This window comes from Lepisma saccharinum, chromosome 14 (genome assembly GCF_977018435.1).
Source record: "Lepisma saccharinum chromosome 14, izLepSacc3.1, whole genome shotgun sequence".
NCBI lineage: Eukaryota > Metazoa > Arthropoda > Insecta > Zygentoma > Lepismatidae > Lepisma > Lepisma saccharinum.
Window position 1 is genome coordinate 53,955,588 of NC_139242.1, and position 14,771 is coordinate 53,970,358.

Sequence of the window (14,771 nt, forward strand, 5' to 3'; positions counted from 1 at the left end):
TGCTTGTTCACCATGCCAAAACAAGTAAATGTTGGGAAACTGCAGAACGTTGTTAAACAGTTTAGCGGTGATGGCATTCAGAGTGATGGATCTTTTCTGAGGTGTGATGTGTGTGATATTTCTATTGCTGTTCATGACAAACACCAACGCACTCGGGTTGTGCATCATCTACAAAGTGGGAAGCACGTCAGGAATAAAGAACTATGAGATGGTAAAGGTGGGAAGCGACAGCAATTCATTGGTGTGGCACTTGCATCTTCGAGTTCCAGAAATACAAATGAATTTTTCAGTGAGACAGCAAGTACATTTATAGCGAAACTTAACAATCCTATCATGAAATCATATTTGCAAAAATATACTGGGAAGTCTGTTCGAGATGAGAGGACCTTAAGGAAATCTTACCTTCAACCTCTTTATGAAGCTAAAATCTCGCAGATCAGGCAAGTAGTAGCTCACCATCCAGTCTATTTCATACTAGATGAAACCACAGATAGGCAAAACAGGTAAGTTTTGAACATTTTAGTAGCACCTCTCAATGGACATCAAGTGAAACCCATGCTTTTAAAAACTTATTTTCTCGGCAAAACAGATAATGCAAGTGTAATGCAAAGTTTCAATGATGCATGTTTTGTATTGTGGCCGGAGGGCGTAAAATATGATAGTGTGTGGTTAGTTCTTACAGACCAAGCATCTTACATGTTAGCTACATTTTCTGATCTGAAGAATATGTATCCTAACTTAAAACATGTGACCTGCATTGTTCATGCTTTGCATCGAGTTTGTGAAGCTCTTAAAGATGAATATACATATGTGAATGAATTTGTTTCTAGCATTAAGAAAATACTGAAAAAGGCTCCTTCTAGAATACAGAGGTACGTAGAAATTATGAAACTTCCACTATCACCCTCTCCTATCCTCACTAGATGGGGTACATGGTTAAAAGCTGCAGTGTTTATTAGAAATCATTTCCATACAATATCAAAATTTTTAGATGCTTTGCCTAGTGATTCCTCTGCTGTAGAAAAAGCCAAAAAACTTGCACTTAAACAGGAATTGCAAGATTAACTCTATATTGTACATGGCTTCTCTTTCCTTACTACTGCAATCACAAAACTGGAGGAGCAGTGTCCTGAAAAGGAAGCACAGTGGGCTGTTTTGATGGATGTGCAACGAGAGCTGCAAGGGGTCGAGAAAGAGAAGTTAGAACAAAGTTTAGCCAAAAACCCTGATATTCAAAAAGTCGCAACCAACAAGGATGTGGATTACCGGTTGAAAACAAAATATGCATCACTTGTGTCTGTTGACGTTGAACGTTCTTTTTCAACTTACAAGTATCTGCTTAGTGACCGCAGATGTAGCCTCACTCAGAAGAACATAGACATTTTGAATGTAATCTATTTTAACAGTTTTCTAGATGACTAATTATAAACAAGTAAGAAGAAGCAAGTTTTCCTTTATGTCGCTTTCTAATGTATCAGATATTTTTTCTTTGCTTAGTTATATATTAAAATTCCTAGCTCTGGTGATGTGGAAAGGTCACTTCACAATACAATCATTGCTCAAGAGATAATCAACATGCATTTTTTATTGACAATTTGGAAATGTGCTCTGTTGTTCATTGTAATGAACAAAATGCAACAAGCAAACTAATGTTACTTTGACAATTTTGAATGAAAATAGTTTTGACTTGAGCTGCTTACGAGGGCTGCTGGAAAAGTTTCTCTAATCAATATGAAAAAAGACATGTGAAATTCTGGAAATGGCTTTATTGTTTTTCAAATTATTCACCCTTAAGATCGATACACTTTTTTGCATACTCTCAAACCAATTTTGAAAGCATTTTTTCCACTCTGAAGCTGATACCTCAGAAACCGCTGTTCGGAATGCGTCAACAGCTGCTTCAGGCAACACAAATCGCTCACCATTCATCTTATTTTTCATGTGTGGGAAAAAAAAGAAGTCATTAGGTGATAAATCAGGTGAGTACGGACAATGAGTCATTATTTCGACATTTTACTGGACAAAAAATCAACAGTTTGGTGTGCTGAGTGGAAACTGGTGTTGTCGTGGTGAAGAATAATGCAACAATTTGGGTTTGTTTTTCCCAATTCATTGATGACCACTGGCAAGCAAATTGTTGTATACCACTCAGTATTTACAGTCCTTCGATCTTCTAAAGCTATTGTTGTCACATGTCCAGTATATCCGAAAGAAACAAGCAATCCTTTGCTTGGCAGCACTCCTCAAAGGAACAACTTTTGAAACACCCAAACAGTGGATTGCTGTTTATTTTTGTTTTCGTATGAATAGATCCAAGTTTCGTTCCCTGTAACGATGTAGTACACCAAATTTGACTTGCCTTGGTTGAATTTTTTTAGCATTTCTTTACACCAATTTACACGAGCCCGTTTTTGAGCTTCGGTGAAGTTGTGTGGGATCCAACGGCTTGAAAGTTTCCATACGTTCAGATGACCATGCAAAATCATATGTAGTACTTTCATGTTAATGTTCAAGGATGCCTGAATCTCATGGTATGAACAGCATGGTATACAGCATCAACATTACTGGCGACAACAGACATGGATGGACGACCTTCACAAAATTCATCACAGAAATGTGCGACCACGCTGGAATTCGGAAAACCAATTGTACACAGTCCTATTGGATGGTGCTTCATCCCCAAAAGCGAAATGAAGTCGCTCGATGCATTGTTTCGGTGTTAAACTACATTTGAAATAAAAAAAATCATTGCCCGAAAGTGTTCATGAGAAATTTCCATTTCTCACACGAAACTACTACTACAAACTGCTGTGAAAAATGAACGAACAGGCTTAAACAAACAATCAAAGATAATTTACACATTAAAAAGGTCTATTCTTCCGATTTTTATAATAGCCGAATATTAGCGCCACTATTGGTGTTACAGAAACTTTTCCAGCAACCCTTGTATTTCTGCTGTTTCTAGGAAATAAAAAATAAATAGAAAATTGATGCTAGATAAAAAGTTAAAAATTCAGCTTCATTACCTTAATCATGTAGTATTCATACTTCATTACTGGTGAATAAAACAGTAAATACTACATTGGCAAAAATGAATGTTTCAGCAAACTCTTCCAATATTGCAATTTTCCATGTAGAATACTAATCTGCTTCACTGGATGATTTCTAAACAAAAGAAGTAAACTCCATGCCAAAATAGTTCTTTGAGGCCCAAGACCTGCCATACAGCTTTCGTTGAGTAACTCGTGGTTAGCACTCGTCAAGTTCTGTCACCTATATAAATAGCAGAGGCGAAGATATAGTACAAGCAATGCAAGCACTGCTTGCATTATTCGAATATCATTTAATATACTTAATGTTTTAGCCTTATTTCGTTTCCATCGCACTCGATTTAGCGAAAAATTACGGCCGCAAACTCCCTCAGCAGCTCTGTAGCAAGCACCAGCCTCAATGCTTGCGGCTGCTCTGCGGGAAAATAACGCACCCGAAGGAGTCACATGGCGAAGCGTGAAATTCGAGTGGAACCCGTCCACAACGCTTATACCAAAAGCTCTGCTTGCTGAGCTTGCGTTATTCCCGAAAATAGCCGAGCTCAACCGAAAGCAGAAGGATATAGTATTGCCACCAAAAACTAGGAGTAAAGAATATTTGTCTTCATGAACACGTAAATAAGATCGCGAATATAAAAATATTTCTTAGTCATAAAATAACTAAAATAAGTTATTATAATTGTTCTAAATTCCATATATATATATCATTTTATATTACAATTTATTTTAGATTTCGCGAATTGTAAAACTCGTAAAAAAATGGATATTGGGAGTTCGGGCGAGATGGTAAAGGGCGGGGGTTTGTGTTTCCAGGAAGTGAGATGTCTGCACCCCAGAGTTTCCCCAGGGAGGGAGGGAAGATTCGACGAACCTTGGTCTGCAGCCTGTGTCCAGCTCGGTCCAGCTCAAATTACGTCAAAAGTGTTGACCGCACCAGTGTTTGCAACTGCCAAATTATTTACACAGTAATTCAAGTGAGCTGTTTCACAAATTTTACAACCACATTCAATAAATTGACTGCTTTTGAATAAAACTTGGGGTGAAAATAAAGCTATCTAAAAAGAACTCTCTACTGATATTTACACAGCACAATTAAATCGTATACATTGTACACATTATGAACACAAGAACATGTTTTAAGTTTAATTATTATGACACAAGTGGTGCTCCCAGGATTTTTTTGTAGTAGTGTCCTCATTTTGTCATCTTTTCCTGCCTTTGACTTTCCTTTTCTTAGGAATACTGGGCCAAAGGGGGGCCAACCCTCCCCCGGCCCCAGCCCCGCCTCTGTATGACACTTTATTATTTAAATATTATGTATATACTCTTTCTGCTGTAATGATTCTGATTCCACCGCTTAATTTCTATCTCCATACTGATATATCTTTCCTTCCCATGAGGGATAAAATGAAGGAAATAGGTTGGTATCACTTTCGGTCGTTTCAGAGATTTCCAAAGTGATCTTGCGTGGATGCTTTCCAGTTGTGGAAAGAGCATGGGAGTGTCTTCACGTTTTGAGAACCTTGAAGCCCTAAGATTTGTTGAATTGTTCGATAGCGGGAAATTTCCTATATATGCAAAGGAGTTTGGAATTCTTTGTGGTGAGTACATCGTCTATGCATGTGTTTCTTTTGTTTGAAATGGAATTTTTAAAGTTTGTGTTTAACTTTTTATTTTAATGTTTGACTCCGAATACGATTTTTAGGGTGCCCACAAATCCTAAATTACAATCACGCAGTGTAAATTAAATAAATGAGTTATTTTACCTAAATCCGTTTGGTCACCGTTTGTCCACATTAAAAAATTATGAACAAATAAAAGTACTAATATATAAATAAGAAAATACGTACCCCTTTAGTCGTATGCGGAAAGTTCGCATATGTAAGACGTTTACTACCATACGAATAACGTTACCTGGAATTTCGAAAGTAAATGTGACGTTTGAGGATCATATGGTTTATTTTTAGAACCGTCACTTTATTATGATATTTTGACAAATCCAGCGACCGGGCCAATGAGGCTATAAACCTTTAATCCCCCTCTTGGCGTGGCATTGTACTACATGTTTTGTTGTACTGAAACATTGCTTGCCTCCTTCGTAAGACTACGCTTCGCTACTGATAAATAGTTCCCTAAATGTTGCGATGCTGGGTCAACATAATCATTTTTGGAGCCTCACCTTCCCCAGTGATCAAACCTGGAATGAATTTGGAAAAAAGAAAAAAAAACAGGGTGCTAAATATTTAGCTATGTATGAACTCTACTGGATGAGTACTATAGTTTCCATCTGACATCAATTGATATCTAAAAGTTACTGTAGCGTAAAAAATTAAATTTTGCAGATTATAAAGAAATTGATCAGTAGCTTTCATATTTTCAGAAGTATGTTCATGTTCTGGTGACAAAATTACTTGTAGGATGAGGCACTTTCTTTAGCAAATACACTTTAGCCTAGTCCAGTGTGAACTGAATGTGTGCATGTTTTTGGGGAGGGGGGAACCAATGTACATGAGCCTGAGAAACTGATTCACAAGTTATGACAGAGTTAGGAGAACTTTTTGGTGTCAGCTGCTAGAATTAAGTATTGTGTTATTATTCAGTATAATATTTATAAACAGACAGAAGGATCTATTTGCTACATGACTGGAAACACAGCAAAGAAGGAGAACAGAGGTTTGACCTTGAGTGCAAGATATTCACCAATAGCCCTTGTAAAAAATAATCTCTCAAACAATATCTGGAAATTACCATGTTGTGTGTATCAGCCATTGCAAATATAGCAAAGTTTGTACACTGTATCACACTTACCCTCTGCTTCCTTTGTGCACTCCTTCATCTGAGGACCACATATTTTCATGCTTCTATTTCCTATAGGACAAAAAATGGAAAATCATTTTAACATGAAATTACATATTTTCATTTTAAATGTACCATGCCATATTAAGGTCTATCATTGTATTGGCACTATCCTCCTACACTATAATACCTTTAGCAGATAGGGGCCTCTCTGGACAGGAACTTTTCATGTGCACACTTTTCAAACTTGCTGTAATGATGAAATTTGTAGCTCGAGAACTAATTTCCGCAGAGGTGAAAACTTTTTTTTTCTACAGGAGTCTTAGTCTTAGTGGAGGTGAAATTTATACATTTTCCCTCCCAATAACGAAAGTTAAAGGAAAAAGAAAATTGAAATGTCGCACAAGAAATGTATTTGACATGCCCATCTGGCCACCAATAGACCGAAGTTAATTTAAAATGAAGTATGTAGCAGTGGTACATTCATACAACCATGCAAAGTCACACTGAAAATAGTCAGATGCTTCTTGGGGAGAAAAATAACAGTATGTAATGAAAGCAGTGTTGCCATCTTACAGAAAAATCCTGGATCACCGTTGCTCTAAACCCATTATTACAGTGAACAATTTACATAGCCTTACCTTTGAAAATTGTTTGCATGCTCTGGCTTTTTTTTCATGACTTGGTTTTTCCAGTAGCCAAAGCAATATCTGATTTATGTGTGCATACTCACATGGTCTACATCAAATGCTCTCTTGGTGGCTTGTCAGTTAAATTTGCCACTTTAGAGAAGAGAAAGCAAATACTATGGATGTTTTAAAGCAGTGGTTCTCAACCTTTGTTAGACCAGAGGCCAGTACATTCTTTTGTGAAATGTATAGGTTCCGATCCCAATAGCTTTACTAGTAAATAACTTTCTAATGTTGAAACATTTATACATTAATTAGTATCTACCCTTGAAATTAAATACTAAGAAATAAATGAATTATGCCATAATCATAAACAGTAAAGTTTCATTATGTTTAGACTTGTTGACAAATATAAAAGCAGGTTTAAATTTGTTGTCAGCCACTGCATCTAATGAAATATTGTAGTTTCCTCAAACCTACAACATTAAAGTAATTTGCTAAGTGCTGATTTTCATTTGCATGTTGCATTTTGAACACTGAAAACTTCCAATTAATGCTAATTAGGAAATCAGAGTATATATTATTATACTCTGAAAACTTATGACTATATTATTGATTTGATTTTCAAGATATTTGTTGGGGAAAAACTAGTTCAGAAGAACTTCTCGTGGCTTGGTATGATTGATGTCAGGGCTCTGTACTGAAATACTGTTCTAAAGGAAAGAGGCCAGATCTGAGAGTGAGCATTTAAACTCAATCTTCGTCATGTCTTCTGGAGAATGAAAGTGATATCTGTCCTCATGAAGATAAACTTTCAGAGGGTGGACACTTCTTGTTAAAATCCTTGAGCAGATTGCCAGCCCAGCTACTCAAGCTCGACCAATATTTTTAAGTGCAACTTTTCACCCTCATGTGACATTTATAATAATAATAATAACCTGTGGTCCAACAGCTTTGAGGGCGAGGATCTGCCTACCAACTACCGACCACACACCCACATGCCTCAGGAGAGGTGGGTGATCATACAATCAGTTACAATGACGTGTGGTCATCACGACAAACCCCTGGTTGTTGATGTAGGTTTCCATGACTGGGTCAGGCTACTCATTTGTAGCACCCAGTTTCCTCACAATGATGGGTGGCCACTGGTCCCATACACTGGCCAAACACTCAGGAGACTAGAACCAGCGCATGTACTGTAGCCAGAGCCCAAAGCCTGATGCTACAGTGCAGGATTATGTGACATTTAGTCATTAGTTTTATCCAACAAACATAATTTTGGTATGCTTTATCCTTGATTTAGACAGAATGGAAAACAATACAGGGTTATTCAAAAAGAATGGTACAAAAGTAAAGTTAATTTATTTTTAAGTGAAAAGAGATGCAACAGCAATTCTGGTGGGAAAGAAGAAAGGAAGGTTGTAAATTTACCTGGGCAATTACAAATGTTGGATATGAGTACCCTGGGTAACACTGCAGATGTCAAAACGATAATCCATTTCTTGCCAGATGCATTCCAACATCCTCGGTTGTCAGCTCCACTGCATGAGAGATGCGCTGCTTTAAATTATCCAGGTTCTGTGGTAATGGAGGAACGTACACACTGTCTTTACTTGCTTGGCTTGGTTTCGCACGAACTGTAACAACTGCCCCTGTTCTTTCAAATTCCATTACGCAATATGCATGCTCTACCTTCGTTGTTGCCATTTTAGCTAACAACATGTAGCGCCTTTATCAGATTTTATGTCCACTACAACCACAGGCTATAAATTTACAACCTTCCTTTCTTCTTTCCCACCAGAATAGCTTTTGTATCTCTTTTCACTTTAAAATAAATTAACCTTAGTTTTGTACCATTCTTTTTTAATAACGCTGTATTTTGTGTGATGTATTTTACTTACGTGGCATATGAAATGCAACACATCCACACAAATTCAGTGTGTGATTGGTCAGGCACTCCTTTTGGCAGTTTTGCTGCGTGTAGTACTTGAAGAATCTCAACTTCCGCTCCTTATTGAACAGGCACATTCTCTTCTTAGATGAAACCTTGTACAGGCGATTGCTGGTAATTGTTACCTGAGGACTCACCACAAGGACCACTTGGCTGTCCAAAGGTATTCGTGTGAAACTTCTCTTCACAAGTGGAAATTCTGATGGACTGTGGAGCATTACCTAAAATGAGGAAATGTCATTGTGAAAACCATTCTTAGCATTTAACTACTGTTGGATGATTAATAATAATAGTAATTCCTTTATTCGCCAGGTAAGGTTGCTCTAGTGGGTATGACAGATATATCCATCATGCCCACTCGTTATCTCCAGTGTGTTTGATGGACTCGACTTTCTCTGGCTTATATTCAGGACATATGACACCTGCTTCTTTAACTATTGAGTTATTTCATATTTCAGCCATGATGTGCCACTCCTTAGAATCTACAGAGTATTTAACTTGTCATAATCACCACGAGATGGAGAGACTACTTGGCACTCTGTTAACTGTGTTTATCTTCAGTGAGCTGAAGTGAACAAAGGGAATAATCCATTACATTTTTCTGGAATGCTTCAGGAACAAGCATAGAAAAGGCAAATGTTTGTCCTCTGGCGAGCAGAAAATTGTGTTAAATGTGCATGTCTATTTCTGGGTAAAGGAAGAAAGAGGGGTCATCGAAACACTGAGAACTGCCACTTGAATGACACCTGAAACATTAAATTATATTAAAATCAAGAAACATGATTAGGAGTTAGCAGAAGTCAAGAGTAACTTTTCAGGTGCATTGACAGATGCAAGAATATGTTACGTTTTTAAAAATAACTTTTACAGGTCCCTAGGTTCCTATATAAAAAAAATTAACATATGTGAAATTTTAATTGCTATTTTTTCATTAATCAGATGGAAAAAAAATTTCCTCATCTCCTGAACAATGTTGTTTAAAGTTAACTTTCTCAGATATGCTAATTGAGACTAGACTAAAATGGAATCCTAACCACTGTCAATATGCTTCCACGGGGAATCAAACACACTACTCCTTGATTACAAGGCAATAGCATTAATCACTACACCATCCTTTCTTTTTAATCCTGTCTCTACTTTTGAATGGCAGTCATGATGTGAAAATTCCGTGGTTAACTCACATTGAGGCATGTCCTTTGCCAATATAAGAGTCATTGCTAATAGATATCAATTAATAAATCTAGGAGATGTGCGCATTTACCAAAATCAAATATTCTTTTCTAAATTATGAAGACATGGGAGATTGGGTCCCTTCATTTGTCATCAGAGGACTATTTTCTTTTTCTAACATCTATCAGAAAGAAATAGCATCATGTAGATCAACTTACTCATACAGGAAAGTGTCTGATAATGTATTTTCTAAAAGTAAAACTAATAGATATATCCTGTTCATCAAATGATCTCTAAAGTATGTTAAATTAGCTTTCTTCCAAAGACATTTGCCATTATGTCCAAAAACATAATTTCCACATCTGAATTATAAATTAAATGCAAGTATATTTAGAACATATGCATTTTTACTTTCATGAGTTTTATGGTGGTTTATATTGGGCGCATCATAAATAAGTTGATTTTGTAACTTTCTGTGTATAATGTACATTCATGTGTGCCTAATAATTCTTTATAATGAGATTGAGGTAATATGGTATATTTTGTTTTGTATGGACTATATTTTTTCATATTTTAACATAAAAAAAATCACAGCCATAACAACCTGAACTTACACCCCCCTTACCCCCATTCACATGCCAGCAGCACCATTATGCGGTGAACAATGGCGAACATTGTTCAGATCAAAACACATGAAGGGAAAGAAATAAAAGAAGACTTGCGCAAAGTACAGTGTTTGAGCCAGGGAAGGTACAGTGAGCACCATCTGCCAGAAATATTCAGAATAGAGGCAAAAAAAGCAACCTTTGGCTTATCAATAAGGTGAGAACCATATTAAATCTTGCAGGTGAGGGACATCAACATTGGTGAATGGGTTAAGATTGGGGCTGAGCCAATACGATGTATTTCACCGTACCATCCGATACCATTATTCTTGAGAGGCTAAAAGCACAGCCAAGAGTAACTCGTCTGTCAATATTTGTCATTTTCTAAAGTTCGTTCACCCTCATGGGAAGGAGCTGACAAGATGAAAGGGATGAGTAAAGTGAAAGTTGCACCAAAACTTGACCTCGAAGGCATGTAACCAGCGGTGTAGTGCCCACGTAAGACTTGTAAGTCCACCTTATAAGTTGAAATTATTGAAGAAAACTTATTTCATTCCCGTGTTTATCGCTTGAACACACACAGAAATATCAGACTGCAAGTAGAAATATTTGAGGACTTGTTTTGATTCGAGTTGTTTCTCTGTAAGGCTTCTTCAGAGGACTTACGTGCGGGTGAATGGGAGAAATGATTTGGACTCGCCCATGGCGGGTGTGTTTGCTTACGTAGTATCTTCTCAACCAATGACAGGGCACCCCGATTCTGAGCCAGATGTAAGGCGCATTACCAGTGGGTGTTAACTGGCGAGAATATATTGGTCCTCAGGCAGGCGAAGCTTACGTTGGCATGGTTGCCGCTGCGTATGACTCATATGCTTGCCACGGTCGGAAGAGAACAAGAAAATTCGACTCCCGTGTTTTTTCAACAATGCTTGACGGGAGGTGTAACAAAACGGGTGTCATTTTTAATGTGTAAACTAACTATTAAGTTCACAAACGAGATGGTTTAATGTTGGATATTACCTCCATTAGAAGCAGCGAAGTTAACGATAAAAGAGGAATGTCTGGCAATCCTAGATCAGGCAGCGCTCGCAAAGTTTGGCGCGTGCATCCCAGTTACCCGTAATGTTAAAGCATGCACGTAATACTTAGCGTTATGATTTACAGAATTTTTTTTACCTTTTCCTTTCACTAAGTTGCTTGATATGCTTTTCAAAATGTGCGCAAATATCGTAACCATGATAATGAGTAATATTCTCGAATGCATTTGCATTTGCAAATTGTATTCTACGCATTTCCCACAATAAGAATAAAAATATGACATGACCTTTCCAGAAGAAGAGTTTGTGTCCTAAACTAAGCTGTATGCAAGATTTTTCAATTGCTACCAGTTGAAAGTTGAGCTACAGGTAATTTATTCTGAAGCTGAATATCGAGTAAAGAGTGTGTTTGAACTTCATGAGTACTTGCGTACTACCCATTTGAATGAAGCTGTTGAACAAGTGTACAAACTAACAGAATTGTTCCTCACTGTTCCTGCCTCAAGCTCGTCGGTGGAAAGGTCGTTTTCTGCACTGAAGAGGATTCATACATTTCAACGTAGCACGCAGACTCAGGCAAGGAAATCTAACTTGGGACTGATATCCATTGAAAAGGAGCTGCCAAAGACATTGGCCAGAAACTCCCGATTCTACAACGACGTGATTGAGGTGTTCAGACTAAAGGATCGTCGGATCGGGTTACAGTATAAATGAGAATTTTCATTAAGTAATACATATGCTATTATTGTTAACATAGAGTGTGTGCATTTTGTGTTTGAAATTGAGTATGCCCATACATGGCTTAGATTCAAATAGATTCTATTTAGTTAAAATGTTTTTGGGTTTTCTTTATCCAATATTCAGGTCAGGTTTATCTAAGGAAGCCTTACACCTTTCATCGAATCATGCTACGTCACTGCATGTAACTGCCTGGTAAGGGGTATGTAGAAATAAACCATTCATTGCCAATTCTTGGTCACATACTAGTGGGGTAAGAAAGGGTTTTAAACCATAGGTTTGTTTTATTTTGATCAATTTGTGAAAGGACCCAAGCATTACTATTATGTCTAGCTGAGCCAGGTGGTTTTTGATTCCTCTGGGTCTAGAACAGGGTGGTTACTCAAAGGAAATTCATTGAATTCTGGGCATTCTGCGTGAATTTTCTCCATAGATGTGAAAAATTGCAACTTTTATTAATCCAAATCCCATTGAATTTATACATATTTATAAAAGCCCCGAGGCAAATTTTTCACAGCTTAGCTTTTATTTTTATCGAGGAAAGAAAAGAAAACTGTGTGGAAAATATAACAGAATTCTCTCAATCCATTTACTTTGATAGTACCCTTTGGATAAGAAATGGTCCTAAAGTGGTCACCCTGTAGAAATAAATTCACATAAAAAAAATTACCAAATGTCACAACACATTTTAAAGTACTATAATGCTACATGAGAATAATTTGTTTTTTTTTTAATGTCATTACAATAATGTGATGTGATGAGTTGGTATGACTCGGTAACTAGCCTTTGTTATTTTAAACTAGAATTATATAAATATCAGTATTAGTAGGGATCAGTTAGGGTATCAGTATCAGAAAATAGTGGTATCGGCTCAGCCCTAGTTAAGATTCATTCAAACCATTGAAGGCTTACCTTAAAACCATATGAAGCTCCTGAACACTTTTGGTCCATATCTTCCCCTCTCAAATCAAGAAAAACAGACAAGCCAGCTGGATACCCTGCCCCCATAGAACGACGAGGGTATGTATTCATCCTTGCACTAGCCGGATATCCATTTTCTAGTGTCCAACCACTATCATACTTTGAAGTGTCAACATTGTTTTCTAGGTCATGAATTCTGAAATTAAAATATGTTATAAGCTATTTTACTGAATGTAACATTATGTCATATAAATTGTTTCATAGTATACCTTTGAAACAATTTCATTGCAGAAACAGTCATATTTGTATATATATAGAACATTGGTGGTTGCAGTGAAAATTTATTTTTCTATATAATTTTACATTTTCGCTGCAACCACTAATGTTCCAAACCATTAGCCAGCACTGCTATTTGTTTATGAACAATTTTGCTCTCAGATTAGTAGTTTCTGTGCTATATTACAATGAATCTGATGGATATTTTTAATAGTTTCTTATATCTCAGGCACAAAATAAAAATGAAGGGAGAAAACACCTCAATAATATCTAGTATGTTTACTGTGCAGTGCTAGATAAGTCTGGAAATTATAACAATTGAGGTGCCTGAATTCCCTTGTATACTATAAGCAAAAGATCAAAAGTTTCATACTCTTGTAACCCAAGTGGACGAGACCTCTTAAGGCTCAACATTATACAAAAATTAGGTGATGAAGTTTTTTCGAATTAGAAAGATATTTAAGATTAAATTTAGCCAATATTTGCACCTTTACTGAATAAAAAGGTGAATTGGAAAAAAAATGAAGAAATTAGAAGACAATACAATATATACATTTAAAATGGAGATTAATAAAAATGTATATTAAATATGGTACTGCACATTAAATGTAGATACAGGGCTTTTAACCCTTCATTAATTGACAGTTTTATAGTTCCAATTGCATACATGATCAATTCATTGCAAAATTGCTAAAAATGCAAATTCCTCATTTTTCCCTTTACCCTTCATTTATTACTCCCTCTGTCCCATAATTATTGACCGGTACACTTTTGTTTGTTGTCTCATAATATTTGTCCGATAGGCAAACTGTGACATTGGTGTATACAGAAGAAGAAAATTAAACACTGGAATGAGTCATACAACGTTATTACTCAAGGATCAGTACAAATTTGCCGATCAATATCCAAAAGAACATAAATAAAAAGTCACCATTTTGGCATACCGGACTATAATTATGGGACAGAGGGAGTATTTAATTTTTGTTTTAGATCCAATGTTCTTTAGTTAGAGTTACTTGAATTCCAGCTCTTTACCAATTTTTTCTTGAGAGAAATAATTGATCACTGCCCCAAAATAAAATTCCAATAATTGTAACTAATATGATAAATAAAGCATGCTGGGCACTCACTCATTCTATTAATGAGTTTATCTGACTCCACTTACACTTCTTTGGTAAATAACTCTTCATGATCCATCATGTTGAATGAGTAACAGAGGCCATCCTCTGTCACTGTAGGGTAGAACAATTCATTGCAGCATTTGGTTAAAACCCCCTGCCATGTACAACGCCATATCATGTCATTGCAATCCTGGGTTGACTTTAAAAGAGAAAGAGAATGAGTGTTTTTTCCTAGCTGAGAATAAAAATTGAAAACTAAGCCTATATTAATTTTGTGTCTACAATCATGTATCAATACATGTAAAGATCGGGATTGATCTTTACTCCTTTTTTGTTTTGTATTAAATTAACAGCTGGCCAGTTATTAGGTATAAGGGTTAATTAATATGTTTTTATATGTGTGTATGTATGTTATTTAATCATGCTTACGCCTAAGTGTTCGCTTTCGAGATCAGATCTACCAGCGAAAGGCAGGTA

At 36.5% G+C, this 14,771-nt stretch overlaps 1 protein-coding gene across 1 annotated transcript in view; it reads right to left on the reverse strand.

Moving 5' to 3' along the window:
* LOC145998362 (pickpocket protein 28-like) overlaps positions 1 to 14,771 on the reverse strand; it is a 138,786-nt gene that overhangs the window by 8,787 nt on the left and 115,228 nt on the right. The window contains exons 4-7 of the mRNA XM_083134771.1: positions 14,339 to 14,493; positions 12,889 to 13,093; positions 8,377 to 8,647; positions 5,859 to 5,918 (exon numbers count right to left, since the gene is read on the reverse strand). Of these exons, the coding sequence (XP_082990897.1) occupies positions 5,859 to 5,918; positions 8,377 to 8,647; positions 12,889 to 13,093; positions 14,339 to 14,493 (691 nt within the window). The remainder of the gene's footprint in view (positions 1 to 5,858; positions 5,919 to 8,376; positions 8,648 to 12,888; positions 13,094 to 14,338; positions 14,494 to 14,771) is intronic.